General features: G+C 41.6%; 1 protein-coding gene across 1 annotated transcript; it reads left to right on the top strand.

The window, feature by feature from the left end:
• The first annotated feature begins 1,960 nt into the window (after nt 1-1,960).
• tmem39a (transmembrane protein 39A) lies at nt 1,961-24,470 on the top strand. The gene is made up of 9 exons (XM_076302904.1): nt 1,961-2,213; nt 11,401-11,590; nt 14,100-14,322; nt 14,553-14,636; nt 14,835-14,989; nt 17,676-18,012; nt 19,608-19,795; nt 22,482-22,602; nt 23,489-24,470. Exons 2-9 carry the CDS (start codon nt 11,478-11,480, stop codon nt 23,726-23,728), a joined length of 1,461 nt encoding a protein of 486 aa, XP_076159019.1. The 5' UTR covers nt 1,961-2,213; nt 11,401-11,477; the 3' UTR covers nt 23,729-24,470.
• Nucleotides 24,471-25,381: the final 911 nt, after the last annotated feature.

The following is a 25,381-nucleotide window of genomic DNA, read 5'->3' as shown; positions in this document are numbered from 1 at the left end:
CCTCAAGGACTCACATCATCTCGCATACTCTGTTTAGATGGACAGAGTCCAAATAGCATTACATACAGCTCTGGAAAAAATGAAGAGACCACTGCATATTTTTCTGATGTCCTCCTAGATAGATAGATAGATACTTTATTGATCCCCAGGGGAAATTCAATCCTACGGTTGCTGAGTACCATTCGAATGAGTTGACGGTTAAGAGACCACTGCAAATTTGAATATGACTCATTCGAATGTCACTCAGCAACTGTAGGATGACATTAGAAAAATGTGCAGTGATCTCTACATTTTGATCATAACCATATGTATGTGTAATATATATATATATATATATATATATATATATATATATATATATATACAGGTGCTGGTCATATAATTAGAATATCAAAAAGTTGATTTATGTCAGTAATTCCATTCAAAAAGTGAAACTTGTATATATTATATTCATTCATTACACATGACTGATATATTTCAAATGTTTATTTCTTTTAATTTTGATGATTATAACTGACAACTAATGAAAATCCCAAATTCAGTATCTCAGAAAATTTGAATATTGTGAAAAGGTTCAATATTGAAGACACCTGTGCCACACTCTAATCAGCTAACTGATAATTAACTCAAAACACCTGCAAAGGCCTTTATATTTTTATATTCCTCTTTTTAGTCAACTTTAGCAGAGGTGTTAAATTGCTGTTATATTTATTTATGTAGACCTGTGCCCTCAACACTCTTTACATACACTTTACCAATCTTGTGTTTCTATTGTTTTCTATTGTTCTTTCTATCGTTGTGACTGTGACCTGAACAAGAATTCCAATGCATGTACTTGTACCTGGGCAAACAAAGATGAACTGAACTGAACCGAACGGACACCGCTAGACAAGTCACATTGGTGGAATATCAGTCCTTCACCAGGTAGAACAACATCTGCCTCAGAGGCGTAGGCCTATATCTGATTTGCCTGTTTAGAGCCTGTTTGATCTGCCTGCAAGTTCCTGATTTTTTTTCTACTACTATTCTATACACCTTTTTAATCTCTGGGTGTTTGGCCTTATCACATAAAAGGAATGCCACCTGTTAACCTCAGCATGTACCATAGGTCTTTACAGTAATTCAACCCACAGGCAGAGTAGGCCTAGGCTATAACTTAGCCTAGTAGACAAGCAACCCTCCACCCAGGCATGAAATTCATAGCCAGTGTTGACTATAATTTGGTTAATGAAAGTGAAAGAGGTAGGCCTTTGATTTTCAGTTTCAATATAGCAGCCCACATAAACCTTTGAGGGAAATTCACTCTAAATAGGTAATTTCTTCAGTCTGTTTAGGAACATTGAGCCATTAGTTGGTGCCCCTTGGTGTGGAAAAACATGGACAAACGTTTTTATTTTTTCCAGGGACAAGAAAAGTAGGCTACCAGTTTACTGACATGACAGCACATGACACCACCGCCAAAAACACCTGGAAACTGTTGTGCACCTATGCACACGACTAAACTTGTTTTTTGAACCGGGACACCGCAAACCGGTGCTAAATCTTTTGAAACTGAACATGTCTCAGATTAAGAAAAATATATGTGCTTCACTCGGTACGGAAAAGTCGAATTTCAATCACGCTTGTCCAGTGCACGCAGTCGAATTCAAGCACTTTTTACACTGCTTCCTGCGCAGCATTTTGACCAACGTTTTTGTGAGGCATGCAGTGCAGAAGTCTCTCATCAGAATTCCCTACAACTTAAGGTTCACAGACAGTGACCTTAGAGAGAAAAAGTGCTTGGCTAGACATCGTGGGCCCTCACCTGTCCTACCGACTACAGATAAGCAGCACCACATTAGCTCTCAGCCCTGCTGTAATCTACAATCCTCCTCGCTGCAACTGCGGCTGTGCAGTGTGGCACCGCGACGCGCATCAAAACGTCGCGTAAATGATGACGTGGTGCTAAGTAAGGCTCGTTTTTGCCACGTCGGTTTCTGCGCTGTGTGAACTCAACTGGTGCACTGCAGATGCTTCTAACTTAACTTTAAAACTCAGTATTTGCCATTTTCAGAGCACAGGGAACGATATTGCAAGCGGTTTTGTTTACACAAGCTTCCAGTCTGATCCAAGATATCATCCAATGGATACAAATGTTCTTCCCAACTTAATTTGTTGGTAATTCACTGATGTCTTTTAGTCTACACCACCAGCTCCTGGCGTTAATTGTCACGGTAAGTAATGTGTTTAACAGGTTGAATACAATGTTAATATTTTGTACCCTATCTGTGACAGTGCATTAACTATTAGCTAACGTCACTCTTCCATGCATTTTGCTAATCAGTCAAATTAGCTTGGACAGGTCCCTGTCCTAGGTCAACTTTAGCAGAATATGGTCATGAGGCCAGGTTTGACGCTTTAAAGCTACGGGCTCAAGTTTGCTATAACGTTACATTACTGTTACTCATAATTGTGAGTGGTTGGGTATTCTGCTCCGTAAACTAACTATCCAACCATGCTGACCAATTTTAGGTAAAGAGAGGGGTTGGCTGCATAGACCCCGATTTATGTTTATAACGGTGCTGAAACCGTTACCCTCAACACGGGAAAAATACGTTCATTTGTTTTTAATTGTCGTTAATAATACTAGTTCCTGGCCTAAATTATAGGCTATCTAAATGGCGTTTCATGATACAACTTCTAAACCTAACTGACTGTGAAATCTGTAACCTTTTCGCACTTTTGTACATCTTGATAGCGTTTATTGGTCAACGATTGTTATTGTCTGCTTGCGTGAAAGTAAAAGCCAATCACACTTCAAACATGGCATATAGTTTTATTCAGAGGTAGTAAAATGTCCGCTACTAACTGCCATGCTATGTAGCCAAAATAGAGGAACTGAACAAATACATAAAAAGGATGCTTGACCCTCCCACCCCCTTGTGTCGCACGGAACACAAAAAAGAAAATGAAAGCGCTTAACAGCAGAAAGATGTGGTAGACTCCAATCAATACATGAGCTGGAACCTTATTATGCCAACATTATTGTGTCAAAATAAATTTTATTTTCAGAGGCGTGGAGGCAGGGGGTAATCTGCCTGTGCAGGGTAACAAATCTGTTTCTAACTTATAGCCTATGTTTAATATCATAGTGGTGTGGGGATAATTTCTCATAGTAAGTAGAATTCTGCGAGATAAAATTGTTTGAGAAACACTTCTGTGGGAGCCATTAGCTATTGTTGATGTTGTGGTGGTGGTCTACACTAGAGGGCAGTGTGCTTGTGTTACAGTAGCTAGGTCATAGGTCACGGTGGCACAGGCGCGCCAGGTAATTAATTCACAGGTGTAGCGGGTGGGTAATGATGCTAGGGTGGCGGGGAGATCGCACAGTTTTTACCGCTGGCACGCCACAGCTAGATTAGCCCTCACGTTTGCATATACTAGTCTGAACTTTGTAAACTATCTTTGCTATTAAATGGGAACATCACCCAAGGACTCAAAACGTTGTGGACTTCAATTTTATCCGAAGTGGACAGGCCTATAGCGCGTCAAAAACAGGATCTAGCCCTCACCCTGCCGAGTGTCTGATTTGTGGTAAGACAGTCACTACACAAGTAAAAACTTTGATCTCGTTGAGATGTCCTGGAAGAAGAACAAATGAAAATCTGGTCTCGTTTGGATACTTTGGAAGTTGGATTAATGTTCGATATCGTTTGGATACGTTGGAAGTTGAACAACAATTGGATTTCGCTGGAATACTTTGGAAGCTGAATAAGCAAACGGATTACTTTATCGAACTTGAAACCGCAGCATGGTAAAGCCATAAACTGGGTCATCCATCGCCAATCCTAAGGTAGGATAAATCTTTTTATCATCGACCGGCAAAGGAAAACTTGGACGTTCCTGATAAGCAGGTTACGAACTGAAAGACTGTTCAATTAAGACTTGTCGACTACGATGTTATAAAAAAGACTGTTTTGAACGGCCTATTACCATACTGTGAGCTGCAAAGACATTTACGCCTGCACAACAATTGACGCAGTGTTAATAATATTGCTATATAGGTCACGTATTGCGAGTGTGTTGCCTAGGCAAACGGAGAGGCCGCATAGTCGACACAGCGCAATAACAAGGCCCGTGAATCTTACAAAAAAAATCTGTTGAAAATGAGTGACACACAAGGCAATGATGAAAATAAAGCTACAGAGTTGCAACGTGAGGGTAGCGAAAAAAGGACAAGAAAGCCTACCGCTAAAGGAATCGTTATGATAATTGAAAAGCTTCAAAAGGAAAGAAGTATGATTTTTAAAAAAACAAGCAAAATAAAAGCAGACATCGTCCCGTTTTTGTCTTCTGTTGAAAATGTTCCTGCAAATGTGACAAATGTTCAACAAAAGCTAAAAAGGTTTAAATCTCTATGTCAAAATGCCTTTGATCTTCACAACACATTGCTCACAGAGTTTTCTCTGCCTGAAGAGGAACAGAAAAGACAGGAAGAATGGTTTCAGTCAAAAGGGTCTGTTAATGATGCATTTGTTGAAGAAGTGTATAAATGGTTGAAGGAGATGGGAGCTTCATGTGATGATGAAAATGTGAATGATGCTGCTGATATTGTTGATGGTGGCGGTGATGGTGCTGTTTCTGATGATGATTGTGGTGAAAGTGACGATGATGATGACGATGATGATGGTGATGGCCAGGGTGCACAACTAAAGGTGAAAAACAAAGATGCTCAATCTGTGTGTCAAGATGACATTAAGCCAGGGGACAGTGTGTCTAATGTGTCCAGCAAAAGATCAAGCAAACGAAGCCATGGCAGTTCCAGTGCATCTTCCGCACGGCTAAAGGCAAAGGCAGAAAGGGCAGCTTTGATGGAGAAGGCTGCTGCTTTACAAAGGAAGCATCAGCTTGAGGAACAAGAGGAGGAACTCCGATTGGAAAGAGTCAAGCTGAGGAAAAGGAAGGAACAGTTGGAACTTGATACACAAATTGCTATGGCAGATGCAAGGCTTTCAGTACTGGAAGGCAGTGATGTGGGAATGGCCGCATCAGATGGAATGAACTCATACGCGAGTAAGGCACGTAAAGGCTGAGGATGTTAAGGCATTGCAAGAATTTGCACTTTTCCTAAGAGGATGCTGCAATGTTATGACTGAGATACAATGTATGGAGGAATTGAACATTCCATCAAATATGAAGAATGTGATAATGAAATGGCCGTACAGGCTGCGGGACAGATGGAGATCGATCTACGGCCTGTGAGCTACAAGAGCGACGAGGCTATCGAGCCAACTTTCCTGATATGGTGAACTTTCTCGAGACTCAAGTCAAAATCTTGTCTCATCCACTTTTTGGTGATATTGCAGACACACAATCCAGCGCTTTGAAGGCTATGAATAGTAGTAGGCCAGTGTCCAGGAGTAATATCAAAGGAAGCAGTTTTGCAACTAACATTTTGGCGATGCCAAGCCAGCCCAGTGCTTCGAAGGAGTCAGGCTCAGAGTTCTGCCACTATTGTAAGCAGCCTCATCTATTGCCCAAGTGTCCAGGCTTGAACAAAATTCCTCACTGGGAGAAGATTGAATTCTTGAGAGGAAAGGGTGTTTGCTTTGGATGCTTGAAAGTGGGCCACATGAGCAAAGAGTGTAGAAGTCGTCTGACCTGTGATGAATGCAATCTGAAACATCCAACTATTTTGCACATCCACAATGAGGACAAGATGACCAAGACACAGGAAGTAGAAGTTAATAACGCACTGGTGTCGCTTCAGACATGTGGTTGTACTGGGGCCGGAGATCGATCAACATTGTACTCTCTCCATCATTCCTGTACAGGTGAAATCTAAGAAAGGACACAAGGTGCTTAGGACATATGCCTTCTTGGACCCTGGAAGTACAGCAACATTTTGTACCAACAGTTTCTTGAAGAAGTTGAATCTGCAGGGTAAAAGGACCAACATTCTACTACGCACCATGGGCCAAGAGAAGGTTGTTGAAAGTCAAGTTGTTCCAGGTTTGGAGGTGTCCAAATTGGGTGGCAGCCAGTTCTTGGACCTCCCAGAGGTGTACACACAGGATGCAATTCCAGTGTCAAAGAGCAACATTCCCACCCAGCAAGACCTTGAGAAATGGGAATATTTGAGAGATGTTAAAATTCCAGAATTGGATGCAGATGTTGAAATCTTGATTGGGACCAATGCACCAAAATTGATGGAGCCCTGGGAAATTGTCAACAGCGAAGGTGGTGGACCCTACGCCATGAGGACCCTATTGGGGTGGGTCATCAACGGTCCATTGAGAGACAATAGTGGATGTTGCAAGAGAAGCTGCTCAACCGTCTATGCCAATAGGATATCCATTGCCAGGCTGGAGGAGCAATTGGTTTCTCAGTACAATCAAGACTTTAATGAGAAGTCCTTGGAGGAGAGGCAGGAGATGTCAAGGGAAGACCTGAGGTTCATGGAGGTCCTTGAGAAGTCCACACACTTGCAAGGAGGTCATTACTGCATGGATTTACCCTTTAAGACTGATGACATCACCATGCCAAATAACCGGTGCATAGTGGAACAGCGTGTTAACTGTCTAAAAAGAAAGTTTGAAAGGAACAAATCTTATCAGGAGGAGTATACAGCGTTTCTCTCACAGATGATTGACAGCGGATATGCTGAAGTGGTGCCTAAAGACCAGCTGGATTGTAAAGAAGGCCATGTGTGGTATCTCTCTCATCATGGGGTGTATCACCCAAGAAAGAAATCTCTAAGGGTGGTTTTTGACTGTGGAGCTGGAGTTAAAGGAACAACCTTGAATTATCATGGATCACACTGCTCCCCGTGGATCATGGATTATGGGTAGAGTGACAAACTTACCCAGACAAGAAGGGTTTCGTACGTGCCGTGCAGTTGAAGACTAAAACAGGGCAGTTGGAGCGCCCTATTTCCAAGCTTTTCCTGTTGCAAGAAGCTGTGTAATGGTCATGACCCAACGCTGGTTTATATCCAATCCAGAAGGAAGAAGACCTTTTTTGTGTGGCTCCCTGTTTTGTAGTTTAATTGGTCACACTTTCCCAATTAGGGGCCGGTGTGTGGGAGCCATTAGCTATTGTTGATGTTGTGGTGGTGGTCTACACTAGAGGGCAGTGTGCTTGTGTTACAGTAGCTAGGTCATAGGTCACGGTGGCACAGGCGCGCCAGGTAATTAATTCACAGGTGTAGCGGGTGGGTAATGATGCTAGGGTGGCGGGGAGATCGCACAGTTTTTACCGCTGGCACGCCACAGCTAGATTAGCCCTCACGTTTGCATATACTAGTCTGAACTTTGTAAACTATCTTTGCTATTAAATGGGAACATCACCCAAGGACTCAAAACGTTGTGGACTTCAATTTTATCCGAAGTGGACAGGCCTATAGCGCGTCAAAAACAGGATCTAGCCCTCACCCTGCCGAGTGTCTGATTTGTGGTAAGACAGTCACTACAACTTCCTTATTGAATTAAGGTAAAATTATAAACAAAAAACGTATTGTACATTAATAAATGATATTATATTATTATTATATAGATTTTGTTTTGCTACTAGGCTCCCCCTATAGTTGTGGAGTATGTAGTTTGTATTTTACACAACTGTCCTGTGTAGGCTACCACTCATGACTTGCTTAGGATTGCTAAGCAATGACCAACATGCTCTCTCTCTCTTTCTCTCTCTCTCTCTCTCTCTCTCTCACACACACACACACACACGCACACACACAGTGTGTTTAACTAGTGTCTGGAGCGACGCTCTGACTGGTGGTTAGGATTCGAAACAGGGGACTTACAGGTATTACATTAATACACAGAATTAGATGTTAAAATCCCTTGTGCCAAAATCCAAGGTAAAAACAGATTCAGAAGCCCCTGCTCAAGTTTAACTTTAAAAAGCATACTACCCACAAATCCGCCAACAAATGGTCACAAACACAATACAAATGGCCCATCCAACAGCAGTATATAGTATGTGGCATGTCATTGGGGTTATCAAGTGGGCACCCTCATTCAACGATGTTTCGTTAAGTTAGGCCCACGACACCTCATGAAGGCTTAACAGTGAAACCAGCGTCCTGGAGACACTCCCCTCCATGCTGCCACCATATTACCACATTGAAATATCCAATACCCAAAATACTTGACCAGCCCAGGCATGGTCAAGGTTGGCTAGGTTGGTCCGTCCCGTTAATGTGGACTGAACCATAGCCATAAAAACCCTGGCCAACCAACCATCAACCTAGGCACAGCCCATCACAAACACAAAACAAATTAGCCAGTTAGCTTACGCCCCATGCTGCCACCATATTACCACAACAAACATCCAAATACCCTTAACCAACCTAGGCATGGTCTAAGTTGGCTAGGTTGGTCCGTCCCGTTGATGCGGACTGAACCATAAACCATAAAAAACCTTAGCCAAGTACCATCAACCTAGGCACAGTCCATCACAAACACAAAATAAAAACTGCCAACAAAAATAAAAACTGACAACAAAAACCAACAACTACCACTCAAAAAGCACAGGGATTTCACACATCTCAGAGTCAGTTCAGGTTATAACGTGACCCCAAGTAGCCTGTGAGCGCCTCAGCCATATCCATTAGTTTGCCTTTTCAGAAAACTGAGCTCCTTTCAGTGACCGTCCTCGGAAACCAAAATCCAACAGCAGTATTGTGGGTGGCTTTGCTACAAAACCGCTAACACCTATTTCTACTGGTTTTCTGTGTACTTGTGCTACCAGATCTGCATACTTTACGTCTTCCTTTTGAAGGCTTCCTCCACCTTATCTTCAAAGAGAATAGTTAGCTCAATAAAGTAGACGATGCGCTTGCACTCTTAAGTACAACACCATGTCTGGTCTCAAAGCAGTCACAGTAATACGTTGTGGAGGTTGCAGTTGCCTTCCAACATCCAACAGGAGTTTCCATTCCTGAACTTTGCCCAATGGTCACTTCGGTCCCTCCTCCACAAACAAAACTCTACTGTCCCTGTCAATCGCCAGTGAAGAGTTAACAATAGAACAGCCCAAAATGTCAAAACTACTAGTACTACCAAGGTGGTCATTTTGACTGTTGGAATTTAAACTCAGAATTTCACCAGCAGAACTATTTTTTGAAAAACAATTTAGCGGTCAAAATGATTCTAGTGTTAAAGGTATCCAATGCAGTTTCTTTCTTTCTTTTTTTTTTGCTAGTGGGCTTCCCCCTGTGATTGCAGAGTATTATTTTACACAACTGTCATAAATAGCTCTCAAAGCTAGCACTCTTACCCCTGGACAAGGTACATGTGGATTTGTTTCAGATAGATAGATAATTTCAGAAGAGTTATGTCAACTGACGAGGTAATGCGTCACGATTTAATACAAATAGTAGGATATTGCACAATTGCCGTAAACGTCATTTGTGATTGACCAGCTTGGATAGAGGACGCACTCAGTCTTGCTCAAAATAAGATCTTTACACATCTGAGAAGCTGACGTTTAACACCAGCACCCAATGACTCTACTTGCCATCTTAATCATGCGTTGCAGCTTGTCCTGGTCTTGCTTGCGCATGTGACCAAATATGACCACAGATCAAACCAAAGGACAAGATGCTCTGAAGGACGGCTTTATAAAAGCTACCATTACAAGTTTTGTTTATTAAGGTAAAAAACTGCCTTAGGATGAGGATTAATCTCAACTCTCTTTTTCTCAAACAAACCCGCCAGTGATTTTTAAAACTTGATTATATCTCCAGGTGTAGCGACCCTGGGGTCAGGCGAGACAATGTTTTGAGATCTCTGGAATGTAGAGGTCGTTGGCAGTCCTTGGAAAGTACCACATACACTGCTAAAAAAATTAAGGGAACTTACAGTTTTTTCACAATTGCTGAAACACATTTTTGGAAACCTTCCACCCTTTTCTCCCTTCTCAATTTGCATTCACAGAACGTCTGACAGTTTTTCTTGCAAGACCAAACAATCGCCTCATAACAGTTTCACCTCTTTACACTAAAAAATGTCAGAATTGTTTGAGCCGCGTGTTATAGAGGTATTACAGAAGTCCTGTCCTGTACCCTTTAAAATTGATGATTCAACCAACGGCAAGAAACAACTTTGTATCAGTTTAATTGTACTCCCATGGGCATCATAGGGGCAGCCGTGGCCTACTAGTTAGCGCCTCGGACTTGTAACCGGAGGGTTGCCGCCGGTTCAAACCCCGACCAGTAGGCCATGGCTGAAGTGCTGTTGAGCAAGGTACCTAACCCCTCACTGCTCCCAGAGCGCTGCTGTTGTTGCAGGCAGCTCACTGCGCCGGGATTAGTGTGTGCTTCACCTCACTCTGTGTGTTCACTGTGTGCAGTGTGTTTCACTAATTCACGGATTGGGATAAATGCAGAGACTAAATTTCCCTCACGGGATCAAAAGAGTATGTATACTTATATATATACTATACTTATTTTTAAGAGTGCAGCATGGTTCCTGGGTGCAGGGAAAATAACCTACCCCGAAATTGGAGATATAATAGTCTGTAGGGATGCACCGATATTATCGTGCTCAAGAAAGGAAAGCCACCAGAAACATCTGTGAGGCAGCTGAGACAGCCTCTAGGTGGCTATGGATCAAAAGGGGCGACACATGGCTTAGTGCGCTGCTTGGACACAAGTCGGGGTCTGATCAGCCCCGGCTGGGTCGCCCAGGTGAGGGTGTCTGATGATCTGAGACCCGAAACACCCTGTGACCCTGGGTTCATCACTGAGGATGTGTCCAAGCTGCACCACTAAGGTGTTTCTTAGAACCTACCCCGAAATAGGAGATATAATATTGTCTGTAGGGATGCACCGATATATCAGCCAACATTGATGTCAGACAAATTCAGCCTTGTTGTTGACTCATATCGGTTATTGTTACATTTATATGACATTTACTGATGGCAGTGATTGATGTTTAGCTGTTATATTGCATCAATTCTGCACTAGGTAAATGTTGTGCTATGAAAGCTTGGAAGAATAGTTTTCCTTTCCATTCTACTAAAGGATATAATTAATGACAAAAACTAAGTAAACAAATAAAGAATAAAATATCGGTATCGGTTATCAGCCCAATCGTTATTTTATACATTTGTATCGGTATCGATTTTGGCCTAGAATTTCACAATTGGTGCATCCCTAATAGTTTGTGGTTTTAGGAACTATGGTCGCCCCTTGTTCCATACAGGGCAAACATGACATTGCCTCGAAAAGTTACAGGAGAAAGTTCTCCTGGTGCTAATGCACCCAGACACTGAAAATGAAGTTCAGTTTTGACTTTGCCATATCATCTGTGCTCACATCCTGTTAATGTATGGCTGTTGTAGATTGGGTCAGTATTATATTGTGTGCACTAATGAATATATTCCCTTAATAAAATGTTCTCTCTGCAGTGGTTGCTCTGTGTTGAGCAAAGTTGTGGAAACGTGACTGGGAACTGCTGGGCTTGTAGTTACCGTGGATACCGGCCATGCCCGGAGGGCGCAGGGGTCCGAGCAGACAGCAGCTGAGCCGGTCAGCTCTGCCCTCTTTGCAGACATTGGTTGGTGGAGGCCTCATCAACGGCACAGGGCTGCGGAACAGGTAAAGTCCCTCAACACGTCACTTGTTTACACACGCAGACTACACTCATTACACAGTGGTATATCACACACTATACAATAATAATGAAATGTGAGGATCTATAATTATAAATTACTAGACTTGATGGATTAAGGATCCTCAGCCTTAGCAATGACCGGGCCTTAGAGCAGTGTTTTTCGACCTTTTTTGTGCCACGGCACACTTTTGACACTTAAAATGTCCCACGGCACACTAACACACTAATCCTGTGTGAAGAAAAAATAAACATACCATAGCCTAAATTTTTTTAAATAATACACAGATATGGCCTTATTATGGCTTCTATGCAAGACCTGCTCAATATAACAAGTGCCCTCTGTTTCATTTGTAGGTGACTATATCTAATTGAATTGTTGTTTTGAACTGGATATGTGATGATTCTGTGAATACTGGATATGGGGCCCCCGTTTTTACAATGCCTGCATATCACAAATAGTGCAATCATACAATCAATGAGAGTATGTGGTTATAAATTCTTTGATGCAACAGTTGCTTTTCTGGACCAGTGAGTGACATTTGGGTAATTTTCTGCGGCACACCTGATGATCTGTCACGGCACACTAGTGTGCCCCGGCGCAGTGGTTGAAAAACACTGCCTTAGAGGATCACGCCGATTTTTTGTGAAATTAACTTATTGACAGTTTACCTTTAAAGTTAGATAAGAGAACACATACTTTCTCTTCTCTGGCCTTGCAATAACCAAGTCTGACACCGTTAGCCTAGCTAAGCATAATTTGCTGGAAGTGGGTTACACCAGTTAGCTCCCTTTTAGGAACAATGCACAGTAACATCAATAGGCTTATTTAATTATCGTTATGAAGATTTAAAGGGACACCAGGCAGGCAACGTTTTTGTGTCAATTACTCATCTTCGTAAATCGGTATATGGTTAAATGACTCATTACAGTGCGAATGAAGACTCTCTCGCCCGACCCTACCGCCTGTAGGAAGAATATCCCGTTTGCAAGTTCAGTGTATCCTACCCGCCGACCGAAGCAGGATGAATTACATCCTGCATCCACAGCACAGAGGCAGGCTAACTAAACGCTAGCGATTGTTGCAAACGTGTGTATAATGGCAGAGCCGGCGAAAAAGCCGCGAAAACCCTTGACGGAAGATGCAAAGAAAAGGAAAAGAGCTTCAGACCAAGCGAAGGGGGAGTTTCTTAGAGAAAAAGCATCAGGCTTGCCTGGTGTCCCTTTAATCCACTGGCTACATCCTAGGTTATGTGAAGGCTTTGTACACTAGCAGACCGTAACAATCATTTTGCATACAATATGTGACATTTACACTTAAAGCAGGTGATGTTGGGGGAAATACGGCAGAAATTTAATGCGAACTCCCAGAGTGACCAGAACGTTAATGCAAACTCCTAAAAATTAGTGTGTACTGTGTATGTAGATATTTGGTCGTATCCTGGAGCTCTTAAAGTTTAATTACCTTATTTTGAGTGTGCCTGTGAGTTCAAATAATAGGCTAGTCACACAGGTTTTAGTAAAGCAAAGTTTAGTGGAATTCTGAAGTTGCATACACGGTCCCGCATGCAAGCAGATGACTGTCAAAATATCAACGTGTTGTTTGATGTTGTGCTGCTTGCTCTTAAAGGGATAGCCAGGTGTTCCTCTCATTGGTTTAATTGATGTTACAGCCAAAACACAAGAACAACTCTTTTGAACAATGCGCCTGGTGTCTGGCAAACTTATTCTGCTGTTAAGATAGTGATTATGGACTGGTCACGTCCTAAATGTATTCAAACCATCCGCTTCAGACCATGCGTTTCAGATCGTTAAAATATAGCCAGCGTCTGTATGTGTAGTAATGGAAGTGTGTTTGGTCTTCTTTAGTTGCGTTGGGGGAAAAACGGACACCACAGTCCATCTGTGTCTCGCTGCTTGCTTTGTCATTTTGAAATTTAGAAGAAATGAAAGCAAGATAATTCTGTTCCCCCCCTCCCCTCCCCCTCAACCTGGGCCATATTGTTTTACTGTTTTTGGCTCATATTTTGAGAATTTAGGTACAGTTTAAACTGAAAAAGTTTCAGCTCTTGTTCTGTCTGTGACCACAAACCAACGTAACACATATTTTGGACAATCAACTTGTCTATCATTGTTAGAAATCAAGTGTGTATCTGGAAATAAAGGAAACATTTACAGTACAGTACATCACTGTAAACTCTGGATATCTCTGCCTGTATTGGTCGCAAATCTGAAATATCTGTTCGGATTGGTCGCAAATCAGAGACTTCAACCATAACATCAATTTTATCAATAGCAGTTAAATAGAATAACAAAAGAGACAGTGGGCCCTGTGGTGCCAGCGGCTGCTCGTGCCACATGGGTCCTGGGTATCGAATCCATCCCACAGCCACTCTTCACTGTCCTATCTGAATGAAGGCAGAAGGCTCCAAAATATTCACTAGCGACAGTATATCCGAGTGAACTTGAGGGGCATGTTTTTTTGTTCTCTTTCAGGAGCACCAACTCCGTGGGACTGTCAGCGCCTCCGTTGACAGCCCTGATCACACCGGAACCAGTTCGTCATTCGCGTATTCCAGATCTCCCCTTGGACAACAGTTTACTGTTTGAGTTCTTGCTCTTTCTCTACCTGTTGGTTGCTTTGTTTGTGCAGTACATCAACATCTACAGAACTGTGTGGTGGTATCCTTACAGCCAACCTGCTGCCTCTACCTCGCTGGTGAGACATACATTACTGTACATGCATTAACGGCACTTTCATGTTGATAAATCTTGATGTCACTGCCTGGTGTGTTTTTGTTTATTTATTTTCTTTGTAAACCACTATGGTCTTACATGTGCTATATAAATAATTAAAGCTTATTTACTTACTTAAAGAATCATCTACAGATGATTCATGTGTGCATTTTATTACTCAAGAATAGCTACTAGCGTTTTGTGTGTTCGCAGAACTTCCACTTAATGGATTACCATCTGGCAGTATTCATCACTGTTATGCTAGCCAGGCGACTTGTGTGGACCATCATCTTAGAGGTCTGTATGAACAAACAACAACAACAAAAACTAAAAACACCTGTTGGCTTGTGAACAACACATTGATCATTTACTTTTTTGTTTTTACCTAAACATCAATCATGATAAAATCAGTGTTCGTATATTAGCATATATTTCCAGTCCCAAAGGTTTTACGTAGTGTGGTGTGTGCGTGTGTGTGTTTGATTTTGGGCCTAGGCTTCTCAGACCAGCCCCTGCTCCCTGGTCCGGTACGTGTTGGTTATAGCCGCGCGTCTCAGTCTGTTGACTCTCTGTGGCTGGGTGCTGTGCTGGACACTGGTGAACCTGTTCAAGAACCACTCGGTGCTCAACCTGCTTTTCCTAGGCTATCCGTAAGTACCACTAGTGCTAATAATACATTTATTTTGTATTGTGCTTTTCAAGACACACAGATACTTAACTTAACTCACAACTACGACTACAGTAATTTCCCGTGTATTAGCTGCATCTTGTATAAACTGCATTGCGGCGTTTTTTTTGCAAACTAAAAAAGACAGTGTATAGACCGCACCCTTGTATTACCGCAGTGCCCATTGCCCAATTATTCAGAATCAGATGAGCGCTTTACAAGAAAGAAGAATGGGGAAGAATGTACTCCCATGTATAGCCCTCATCTGTGTCATAACCTCATAGCGGAAGAAATTTAGCAAAATTGATGTATAACCCTTATTCTCGGCTAAAAGGCGGGAAATTGTGGGTACTACACTTAACTTACTACATAGTGAGAGAAGTGAAATGAAAATGGAAAAATAGTTTCAGTTGTATTTTGTTTATAAGATTTTCTAGGGGTGCCAATAATTGTGGCACGTGTGATTTTCTTAAAACTGATTGCTTCTTGATGAAGGAGTTTTTTCCACAGAGAATAATTGTACTTTTTTTTGTGAGATTAAGCCAAAAGGTGAATTTTCTATATCAATTTTTACTCATCTTTACCAGTAATGCCTTTGTAGTCAACCCTCAACATTCAAATTCCTTCCCCAAAGACCCTCAGATTCCTTGGCATTTACATCGGCAGGTATCTGAAATTGGAAATCGATACCAACCACATAATTTAAAAGGCCCAACAAAGACTGTACTTCCACGGGCAACGGAACGGAAGAAGTTTCATGTCAACAAAGACATAAAGCAAACTGCTTTACACTCTTCTTAGAGAACGTTTACAATGTCAATGTCAAAACAGCTTGTCACATCGAGATACATAGAACCTCCATTGCAGCAGATCTAACTACGTTATGCTAGTCCATTTAATTGGGGACACATTTGAGCGTGGAAGAGAGGGCGATGGCAACAGTTCCCATTACTGACCATTTATAAACTGTGAGAGGGCACAGCCATAGGCACAGCACTAGCCATAGGCTATATTTGAGTGGAGCTGGCAAAGAGTCTTAAAGTGACAGTGCACCATTTATAAATGAATTAAACAGCATCAAATTAACAGTATTTCTTAAGAAATTAATTTTCTACAACAAAATTATTTTGTAATTTAAATAATACAAAACATTATTATTATTATTATTATTATTATTATTATTATTTGTGTTTGGCCCACTGGCCAATTTTTAAAACCCAACGTGGCCCTTCAGTCAAAAAGTTTGGACACCCCTGGACTAACGATTACAGTAAACTCATGAACACGAAGCAGAGCTTAAGTGGCTAATGGGGAGCGTTGGGAGGATTCCCGGTGGGCGTTTTCCCAAATATTAACAAAGTAGCACGCACAAAACATTTGTTTGGAAGTTGTTTGGAAGTTTGGAAGTCGCAGTCAAATCTATATTTGCAGTAATTTAGGGGAGTAAATGTGAGGGGAAGAATTTGGGTGAGCCAGATAGCAAGTCCAATATGTTTAGGGAAAAAAATATTTTTGTCACTAAAATTAATTAATAATTGTGATAAATAATCGTGATCTCAATATTGATCAAAATAATCGTGATTATCATTTTGGTCATAATCGTGCAGCCCTAGACGATACCCCTTTAAGGGTTCAGGTGATGATACATGGGGGAACTTTTTGAGCAATGCTGCTGGGGAACCACACAACTGGTTCCATGTGTTTTGATTGGATGGTCATGATAATTTGGCAACTGACTAGTTCTGCAGAGGAAACAAATTAAATTGCCCAACAACGTTGCTCAAATAGTTGCCTTGTCATCAGCCTACTGGTTAGCGCTTCGGACTTGTAACCGGAGGATTGCCGGTTCAAACCCCGACCAGTAGGCACTGCTGAAGCCCTTGAGCAAGGCACCTAACCCCTCACTGCTCCCTGAGCACAGCTGTTGTTGCAGGCAGCTCACTGCGCCGGGATTAGTGTGTGCTTCACCTCACTGTGTGCTGAGTGTGTTTCACTAATTCACGGATTGGGATAAATGCAGAGACCAAATTTCCCTCACGGGATCAAAAGAGTATATATACTATATACTTATACATCAGATTTACTGTCTGATATGGGATCACAGAAAGCCACACCAAGAAGAAACCATAGCGGATTGTCCATTATACAGCGGGTGGTATTGTCGCTGAATCTTCCAATATTATTGGTTGCTACCTTCCCTCAGCGTATTCTCTTTATATGTAGTGCATCTTTTCACAGTCCAAACTAAATAATTAGTTACCCAACCCACCACTTCCTAGAGTATCTCCTCTCTGGAAAGGTCCTGGAAAGGTCTATGCCAACCTAAACCACCCATTTCAAAAATGCCACCTCCTCTTCAGCTAACTTGTTGCTTAGCACAATATAAATTAAGAAGAAGGTGAATATTCCCAAATTCCAATTTGTCCCAAACTGAAATATCACAAGGTAAACATAAACAGGATGAGGATGGAGTACGAGTTAAAAATAAGCAAGTTAAACGTTTAATTTTTATTTACTTTTTATTTTAGTTCATGATTTTAGTTAAGTGGTGTGCACCACAGTATTGAGTCATCAGTTTTGAGTCATCATTGGCTGGATGTATGGCTGGACTATGGCGTTCTTAGACTGCTTTGTTTCACTAATGTGCTGGTTGGTTGGTTTGTTGGCAGGTTTGGGGTCTACGTACCATTGTGCTGCTTCCACCAGGAGAGCCGCGGTGGTGGCGTGGCCTCTCCGACCGACTGCGGCCTCTCCGAACGGGACGGTGTGGAGGGTGGTGCGCTGATCAGGCCTAGAGAGTTTATGAGCCTCCTGCGGGAGAACCTGCGGGAGCAATTCAGTAGCCCGGCCCCCGTACCCACACACACCTGCCCACACTCCCCCGAGCTTATTCGCACCGAGGTAGAGGAGCTCAAGACCAACTTCAACCGTCGCATCAAGGAGGTGCTCTTCAACTCGCTCTTCAGTGCCTACTATGTGGCCTTCCTGCCCCTGTGCTTTGTGAAAGTGAGTTTCATGAGGTGGTGGAGGGTCTCATTTTACTAAATCAATTAATCAAGTTATGGTTTGCATGTTTATAGGTTTTAATATATATTTCTGATATTTGATGTTATTATTATTGATAATGTTATTACTATTATTATTACTAATATGCGTAATATAGGTTTTTCAACCTATATTATTTTTAGCTAATGTAGTGTTCATATACTGTAAGTCCCTTTGGACAAAAGCTTCTGCCAAATACCATAAACTTACACGTAACACAAACTTTGCATGGTATTATAATATATAGATGTAACGTCATGAAAATTTAACATGACTAATATAGTGACCAAAATGATCACAGTTATCAGTAGCATCACCGCGTGTGCTGAAAATATCTCTAAGCCTACCACCAATGATGGACAGAGCTGATAATAGGCCAGTCCTGCATGCACAATAGCAACAAAACGGAGTCAACAGAATAGCACAGTGTCTTGTCAGAAAAGTGGTGTGGCTCCTTTAATAGCAGAAGGCTCCCTTGTTTTACTCGGTGCATGTTAGTGCAGAGGGAGAGAGAAAGCGCATACGCAAAACTAATAGAAGTTAGATGGGGTGGCGGCTGGGTTAAAGTTAGAGAATTGTTGGTCACTAAATAAAGCTGCAACGCCTTTGATTGAAGCTGTAGGCTGAATCTTGTGTGTGCATGTTGCTCACCACTAGCCTACCATAAGGGAAAGCCAAGACGATTTAAACACTTTAATTAAACATAATTTACAAAGAGATCGTGCCACACTGAAAGCTAATATTTTGTCACTAACAACCTACATGTCAATGACTGTCCTCTGTCAAATACAGTTGCATTTTCAGCTCTGAACAAAACCGTTGAAATGAAAAATGGGCAAGAAAAACATACAGTTAAAAATTTGTCTATGTAAACTTCCGACAATTTCAATATTTTACAATAAATCGTGATGATTGGCGGTCACAAGTTGTTGTTAGTTGTAGCCTAGTAGATGCCACATTGTGTTTATGACAACAAACTTCTAATATGCAGTAGGCAGCTGTATGCGAGTGGTAAAAAAGTAGAAACGCTCAAAAGTGTTATGCCACATCCTATACATTTGGTAGATTCAACGGAGAACCATTCCTGTGAGAGTAGGCCTGCGAGAATGCACTGCAGATACAAAAATCAAGCTAGGTTTATTTGTGTTTGCAGTCATCATGAAATATGCGTATTAGTGGCACCTGATTTCAAACACATAACAAGCCCACGTTGCATTGCTGCGCCTGTGCGCCTACTTTGGCGGTCTCGGATCATGCTGGAAAGAATTCCACACACGTTTTTCACACCGTGATAATGCACCGCGGTAATTAAGATAATTAAAATCAAAACGGTAGTTGTTATCGTCGAGAATTTTACTGTGGTTTACCGTTACACCGGTAACCGTTACATCGCTAATCTACATCCTAGATATATTATGTCTATGTATGTTCCCCCTGACGGTATGTGCTTCCTCTGGTAGAGTACCCAGTGCTATGACATGCATATTGGTCTTATAATGTCTACTAGATATATGTCTGTATGTTCCCTTTGACAGTATGTGGTTTCTGTTTAATAGAGTACCCAGTACTATGACATGCGCTGGTCGTGTGAACACCTCATCATGGTTTGGATCAATGCCTTCGTGATGCTGATGAGTCAGCTGTTACCGCCTAGTTACTGCGACCTGTTGCATCGGTCGGCCGCACACCTGGGACGATGGCAGCGACTCGAGCATGGCTCCTACAGCAACGCTCCTCAACACCTGTGAGTTCTGCGTCACTCAACTGGGTTTTTAAAAAAAAAAAAAATTTAAGTATATTTTTGGGGCTTTTTTGCCTTTATTTGGACAGAACAGTGGAGAGTGACAGGAAGCAAGTAGGAGAGAGAGATGGGGTGGGATCTGGAAATGACTGCAGGTCTAATTCGAACCTGGGTCACCGTGGGCACTCGGGCCCGTATATGGTACGGGCGCTGTAGCCGGCTGCGCCACAGTGCCCCCCCTCTCACCTGGGTTTTATCACCCCATAGGCTCCGACATTAGTGGAACTACACTTTCTGTCTGACACTCGCCCACGCACACGCTGCACTGAAATTTTGAGCTGGCAAGCATTTCATAAACCAGTGATTCCCAACCTTTTTCCCCAACTCAGTTCACAAAGATTCGCGACGAGATGAGATGCAACATTCTATAAACCAGCAACTTGCTGCAACGTTCTAAAACCTTGCAACTGCGACTAGACATGGTGAATGCTTTGCGACGGCTTGCAACAGCTGGCAACGATGTGCAACATTTAATTCACATTGCTGCATCTCCTGCGACTGTTTCGCCTCGTTGCGAATCTTTGGTGTGAATTGGGCTTAAGTGCCCCCTTCACATGTAACAATGGAACCCAACACCCTAACCTGCACACACAAACACTCACACCATCGATTCAAAATTCAGTTGAGATTTAAAAAAAAAATAAAAGCCTTATATTTCATACTTCTATTTTTCTCACACTTCATATGTGAATCAACACATGAACAACATGGAAGAAAACATTAGATCTTGCGTCTAGTCTAGTCTTGCACTTGAACTCATTAAGCTAATTGTTCAGTCTGTGTCAATACCTTAACTCATTGAATGCCAAGCTGTTTTCCTAGAGTGCCAGCAATCTAGACCATTGTTGATGATTTTTGTACAGCAACAGCATATTCTGTGTTATAGCTATGAACACATACAATAGCTCGATTAAAAGGTGAGACTTTAAGCTCTCGGTGGGTGCAAACCGTGTATTTCTACACGCCTCTGTTCCTGAGAAATCCCAAGCTAAACAGTGGCTAGTTTTCATCAAAATCGCTGTTTTCTTTCTAGAAATGGAGATATAACGTCTTTCATGAAATATGAAGTGTTGCCTGTTACTTGTGTAAACTTTCCGGGAAGTGATCAGCGAGACCTGGTGATAGACCCACGAAAATGGCCTGGTTTTGACCTGACGTGCATGCGTCACTGATTCGACCCAAAGCGGCAACCGAGTTATGATAAAATGTCCAGATAAAATGTCCAGATTGTGCGTTTTCATGAGTTTCACGATCGTCATATATTTCATTTCCATTCATCACAGAGTTCCCAAAATCACATATAAGGTGTGTTAGAGTGTCTAGTTTCGTAATTAAAAAAAAAAAAAGCTAAAAACGTAATATTATGTTTTTGGCACTCAATGACTTAAACCATTTCACATGGCAAACCACAATTTGCAGATCTCACTTACAATTTTTAGCAAAACTAAACTTTGAACACATTCTGCACTCTAATGCACATACATCCATACTGGTAAACACAAATGGCAAAAATGAAATAGAAATAGACATACACATGTCATTGATTAAACACAACCACTCAAAATTGATTTAACTCGTTTCAAATGATGTGACAAAACCAATATAAGCCAGTTTAGAGAACAAACAGGTTGTTGAAGGTGGGAATGAGAATGGATAGAAGAAACTATGTGAGAGGACGAGTGCATATGCGAGGTGGGGGACCAGGAGGAAGGGGAGGAGGGCACTGAACATTGTGCTTACCATTTGTTTACAGTACTGACTGCTCAATAGATTTTGACTGGTTGCAAGTTCATATCAACAACAAGAATCAAAGGACAAGTTTGTGAGATGCAGGGTACTGTAAAAATTGGGGTACAAGGAGGAGGAGGAGCAAAAAAAATGCAAAGAGCAAAGCAAATTTCTACTTGATGTTATCGTTCATCAAAAGACAATGACAGAAAAATATGAAATTTGTTTTGAGATTAAAAATGTACTTCTTCCTGAGAACTATATGTTTTAAACAATGTGTTTTCTATTTTCTGGTGTATTGTTTAGTGACTGCTTGATAGTGTATATCATTTTGATCACTTTATTTATGATTTGAGAGCAGTGTTTGATTTTGAGCATAAGTAAATCTGTTTTGAGATGAAAGTTTCATTTTGAGCACAGGTAAAACTGTTTTGAGGCGAAAGTTCGATTTTGCAAGAGGAGTCAGAGGTTTTGTAAATTATGCTTGAAGCTGAGGTTTTGTGTTTAATGTTTTAAGAAAACGGAGCAAGGTTTCAAAAATTGAGTTTTAGCAATTGAGAAAAACTGTAACTATATAAAATTGTTTAGCTTTATTTGTAAGTGTTACCAGCAGGGAGAGCCGTTGCGCAAGCTGCTGTATGCCAATCATACACAGCGACCTCAACACAGTTCTGACTGGCTGTCACTTCCTGATTCCATTCCTCTCTCTCTCTCTCTCTCTCTCTCTCTATCTCTCTCTCGCTCTCGCTCTCTTGAAAATTCACTATAAGAGGAATGTCGACATTGTGTCTGTCTTGAGATGTCAGTGTCATTTTAATTGAAGTGTTTGTGTGTGTGTGGATGTGTATGTATGCTTATAATTTGTTTCTGACATTTTGTTTGTTGCTGTATCTCTTTGCAGTTGGTCAGAGAACACCATTTGGCCACAGGGGGTGCTGGTGCGCCACAGTCGATGCGTGTATAAAGCAGTGGGACCCTACAATGTAGCATTTCCCTCAGATGTGTCCCATGCCAGGTTTTATGTGAGTTCTCCTTGTGACTTGTGACTGTTTTCAACTTCATCTTAATCAATTCAGTTCAATTCGATTCAAATCAATAAGCTTTGTTGGCCTGACCACTCAAATAAAAACAGGGCCGTTGAGTTTCAAGAGTTCATGTCAAATGCATGACATTTTTTTTTATCATATTTGGTTAGATCAGATATGGAATTGCACACAGGTGCACAGAAACAAGTCAAAATATACAAGTTATTAGAATCTATATTTCTTTATTCGAAGTTTAGACAGTTTCCTATGAGCTTCAGACATAGAAAAAAATACATATGGAACTGTCATTTAAATTACCTTACACAATGCTAGTAGAATACTCCATTGACTTGAATGGGATTTTCCAAAGTTCTACCGGTTATTAATTTAGTCTAAGGACCTCTGAATAATGACCGCTGTCAATGTCAACTGATTTTCATTCAAGAGTGAAGGCAGACGGTTGATCAGATGTGTTCTAAAGAATGTTTTAATGAAGTTCAACGTGTGTTGTGAACTATTTGTGTCTCAGCAAAAGCCACAGCGAAACGGTAACAAATAAATGTAAAGAGACATATCATGGAGTTTATTTTTTCCGTTTTGGCAAGTAGCCGTTTAATAAGCGGGATAATGTATACTGTAGAACGCCGGTCATTATTGGGAAAATAAGTCCCTTCAGGGCGAAGCAAGAAGCGGGTCCGGTTCGCCCTGTCGGGACTTATTTTCCCAATAATGACTGGCGTTCTATACATTATCCCTTACATAAACAACCTTTCTGATTTCTGAATTCTGGCTCATTTATTTATGTGTACTCTTCATACATTGTATGTTTACATTTTTGTCTCCTTTGACTCTATCGATCTGTTTTCCATATTTCTGCCTGCAGTTTCTCTTTCACAAGCCGCTGCGGATTCTCAACCTGCTGATTGGGATTGAGTCCAGTGTGATCGTGTACCAGCTGTATTCTCTGTTGCGTTCAGAACGATGGAACCACACGCTATCTCTCGGCCTTATTCTCTTCTGCAACTATTACGTCCTCTTTAAGTTGCTTCGGGACCGCATCGTGCTGGGCAAGGCCTACTCCTACCCACTCGGCAGTAACAGCCTGAGCCTGAAATCCCAGTGATGACCTGAATGGCCGATACCTCAGACTAACTGCCCTCCTTCCATAACCATCCTTTGGGATGTCGGGACATACGATGGAGTCGAGGAAAAAGAGTAACGTGTGTGTGGAGGAGGAGCTTCCAGGGAGAAGACTGTGAACTTGTGTGTTTTGATACGGTTCTATTTTCGTAAAATGTTTATATCTATTTAAAATTATATATATTTTATTTTGTATACTGTTACTAGATGGGGCATTATGACATGTTGCTATGATACTACCCCTTTCACTTTCCTACTGTTGTACATGGAAGTGTCACAGGGGTTTGGGGAGGGGTTTCAGTCCCGTACATCAACCACTTGCCACCAAAGTTTCTCACAGGCCATCTGCTAATTAGCATGTCTTTGGCTCAACTGACCAATCACGGGAAAGTTGATGTATTTTTAAGGTTTTCGGTTGAACAGCCAATCATCCAGTGCCATCTCCTTTATTTATGAATGCTGTACATATATTTCATGTGCTGCTGTTTATTACAAGCTTTTGTACAGTCCCCCCCCCCCCCCCCCCCCCCAAAAAAAAAAAAGATCATGCCTTTCTTGCAGAATCCATTGCTTTCATCGTTTTGTTATAACATTTTGTTATATCTGTTTGTTCTCATCTCAAGGAAACTTTGTGCCAAATCCCAGGTTTGGCTGTTGAATTTGCGATCTGGAGTATTTGACAGAGGAAGCCATTGTTCCCAGTGCCAATAAACATGTCAACTGCCTTTTGTACGTGTGCTTATATTGTGATGGTGATCATCATCCTGTATTAAAGAAGCCCTATGCAAAAATGACCTTAATTATCCAGGTTGAGAGTTGTTCTGATGGTTCTACAACACTTTCTGGGTTGTTTGGTGGGTGCTTTGTCAACCCCCTATCGCTTCTCCGCAGAAAAACCGAATATGCAACTTTCTGAACCCGGACCGGGTAAATCCGGATGTGACTCAGCGGAAGTATCCAATCGCGCCTCGAAAATGTAGTGAGATGTAGTCAGATTGTAGTTTCTAAGAAGACTGCAAAACGGACGCTGACTTGGCTTTGTTGCTGTTGAAATTGTAGGTAGTAGCCTACCCTTAGGTGAACTTCGTTTTTGTAATGTGGTTTGATAGTCTCTTGAACAATGTGTTTGCTTGACCGTTTTTTTGTGAGCCCTGTATGTGTTTAGCTTGGTTTCTTGATGGCTAGCTCGCTAGCTAATGGGGGTTTAGCGTAGCAGTCACTTGCTACCGAAGCTGCAGGGGGAGCTATGTCGTGAAAAATGCGAGCCCAAATCCGGCGAAAACAGAAACAGCGAAGGAATAACCAGACCTGCATAGGGCTTCTTTAATGTTCTGTGCTTCTGATGGACTTTTAAGCACATGTAGGCTTATGATGATGATTATGTATAATTTTACTTATACATTTTGCTGACACCTTTATTCAAAGCGACCGATATTCCAACCTTATTCTACCCTGGAAATCCAAAGCTGAATTTGAATTTGCTCAGCGAGTGACTGGCGATGAGTAATGATGCTCATTAGCTATGGTAGTGAGAACAGGCGCGCTCAACTTCCAATCTGACAGCAATTTTGGGTGCGAGTTATAAAGTGACTGTCAAACTATAGTAGAAAAAACACAAGTTTTTTCTCATTGCTTA

Source organism: Alosa pseudoharengus, unplaced genomic scaffold, assembly GCF_046254945.1.
Source record: "Alosa pseudoharengus isolate Yale_2024_CS ecotype anadromous, Long Island Sound unplaced genomic scaffold, YU_APseudo_1.1 YU_APseudo_1.1_scf_24, whole genome shotgun sequence".
Classification (NCBI taxonomy): domain Eukaryota; kingdom Metazoa; phylum Chordata; class Actinopteri; order Clupeiformes; family Clupeidae; genus Alosa; species Alosa pseudoharengus.
Note: the sequence above shows the minus strand (reverse complement) of the source record. Positions and strands in the feature narration are given on the sequence as shown.

Bases quoted from the DNA above. Each gene is read 5' to 3' on its own strand.
- tmem39a (XM_076302904.1), top strand. From the start codon at position 11,478: ATGCCCGGAGGGCGCAGGGGTCCGAGCAGACAGCAGCTGAGCCGGTCA. The intron at 14,323-14,552 runs GTGAGACATACA...GTGTGTTCGCAG, and splicing joins CTGCTGCCTCTACCTCGCTG to AACTTCCACTTAATGGATTA. The intron at 14,990-17,675 runs GTAAGTACCACT...GTTTGTTGGCAG, and splicing joins CTGCTTTTCCTAGGCTATCC to GTTTGGGGTCTACGTACCAT.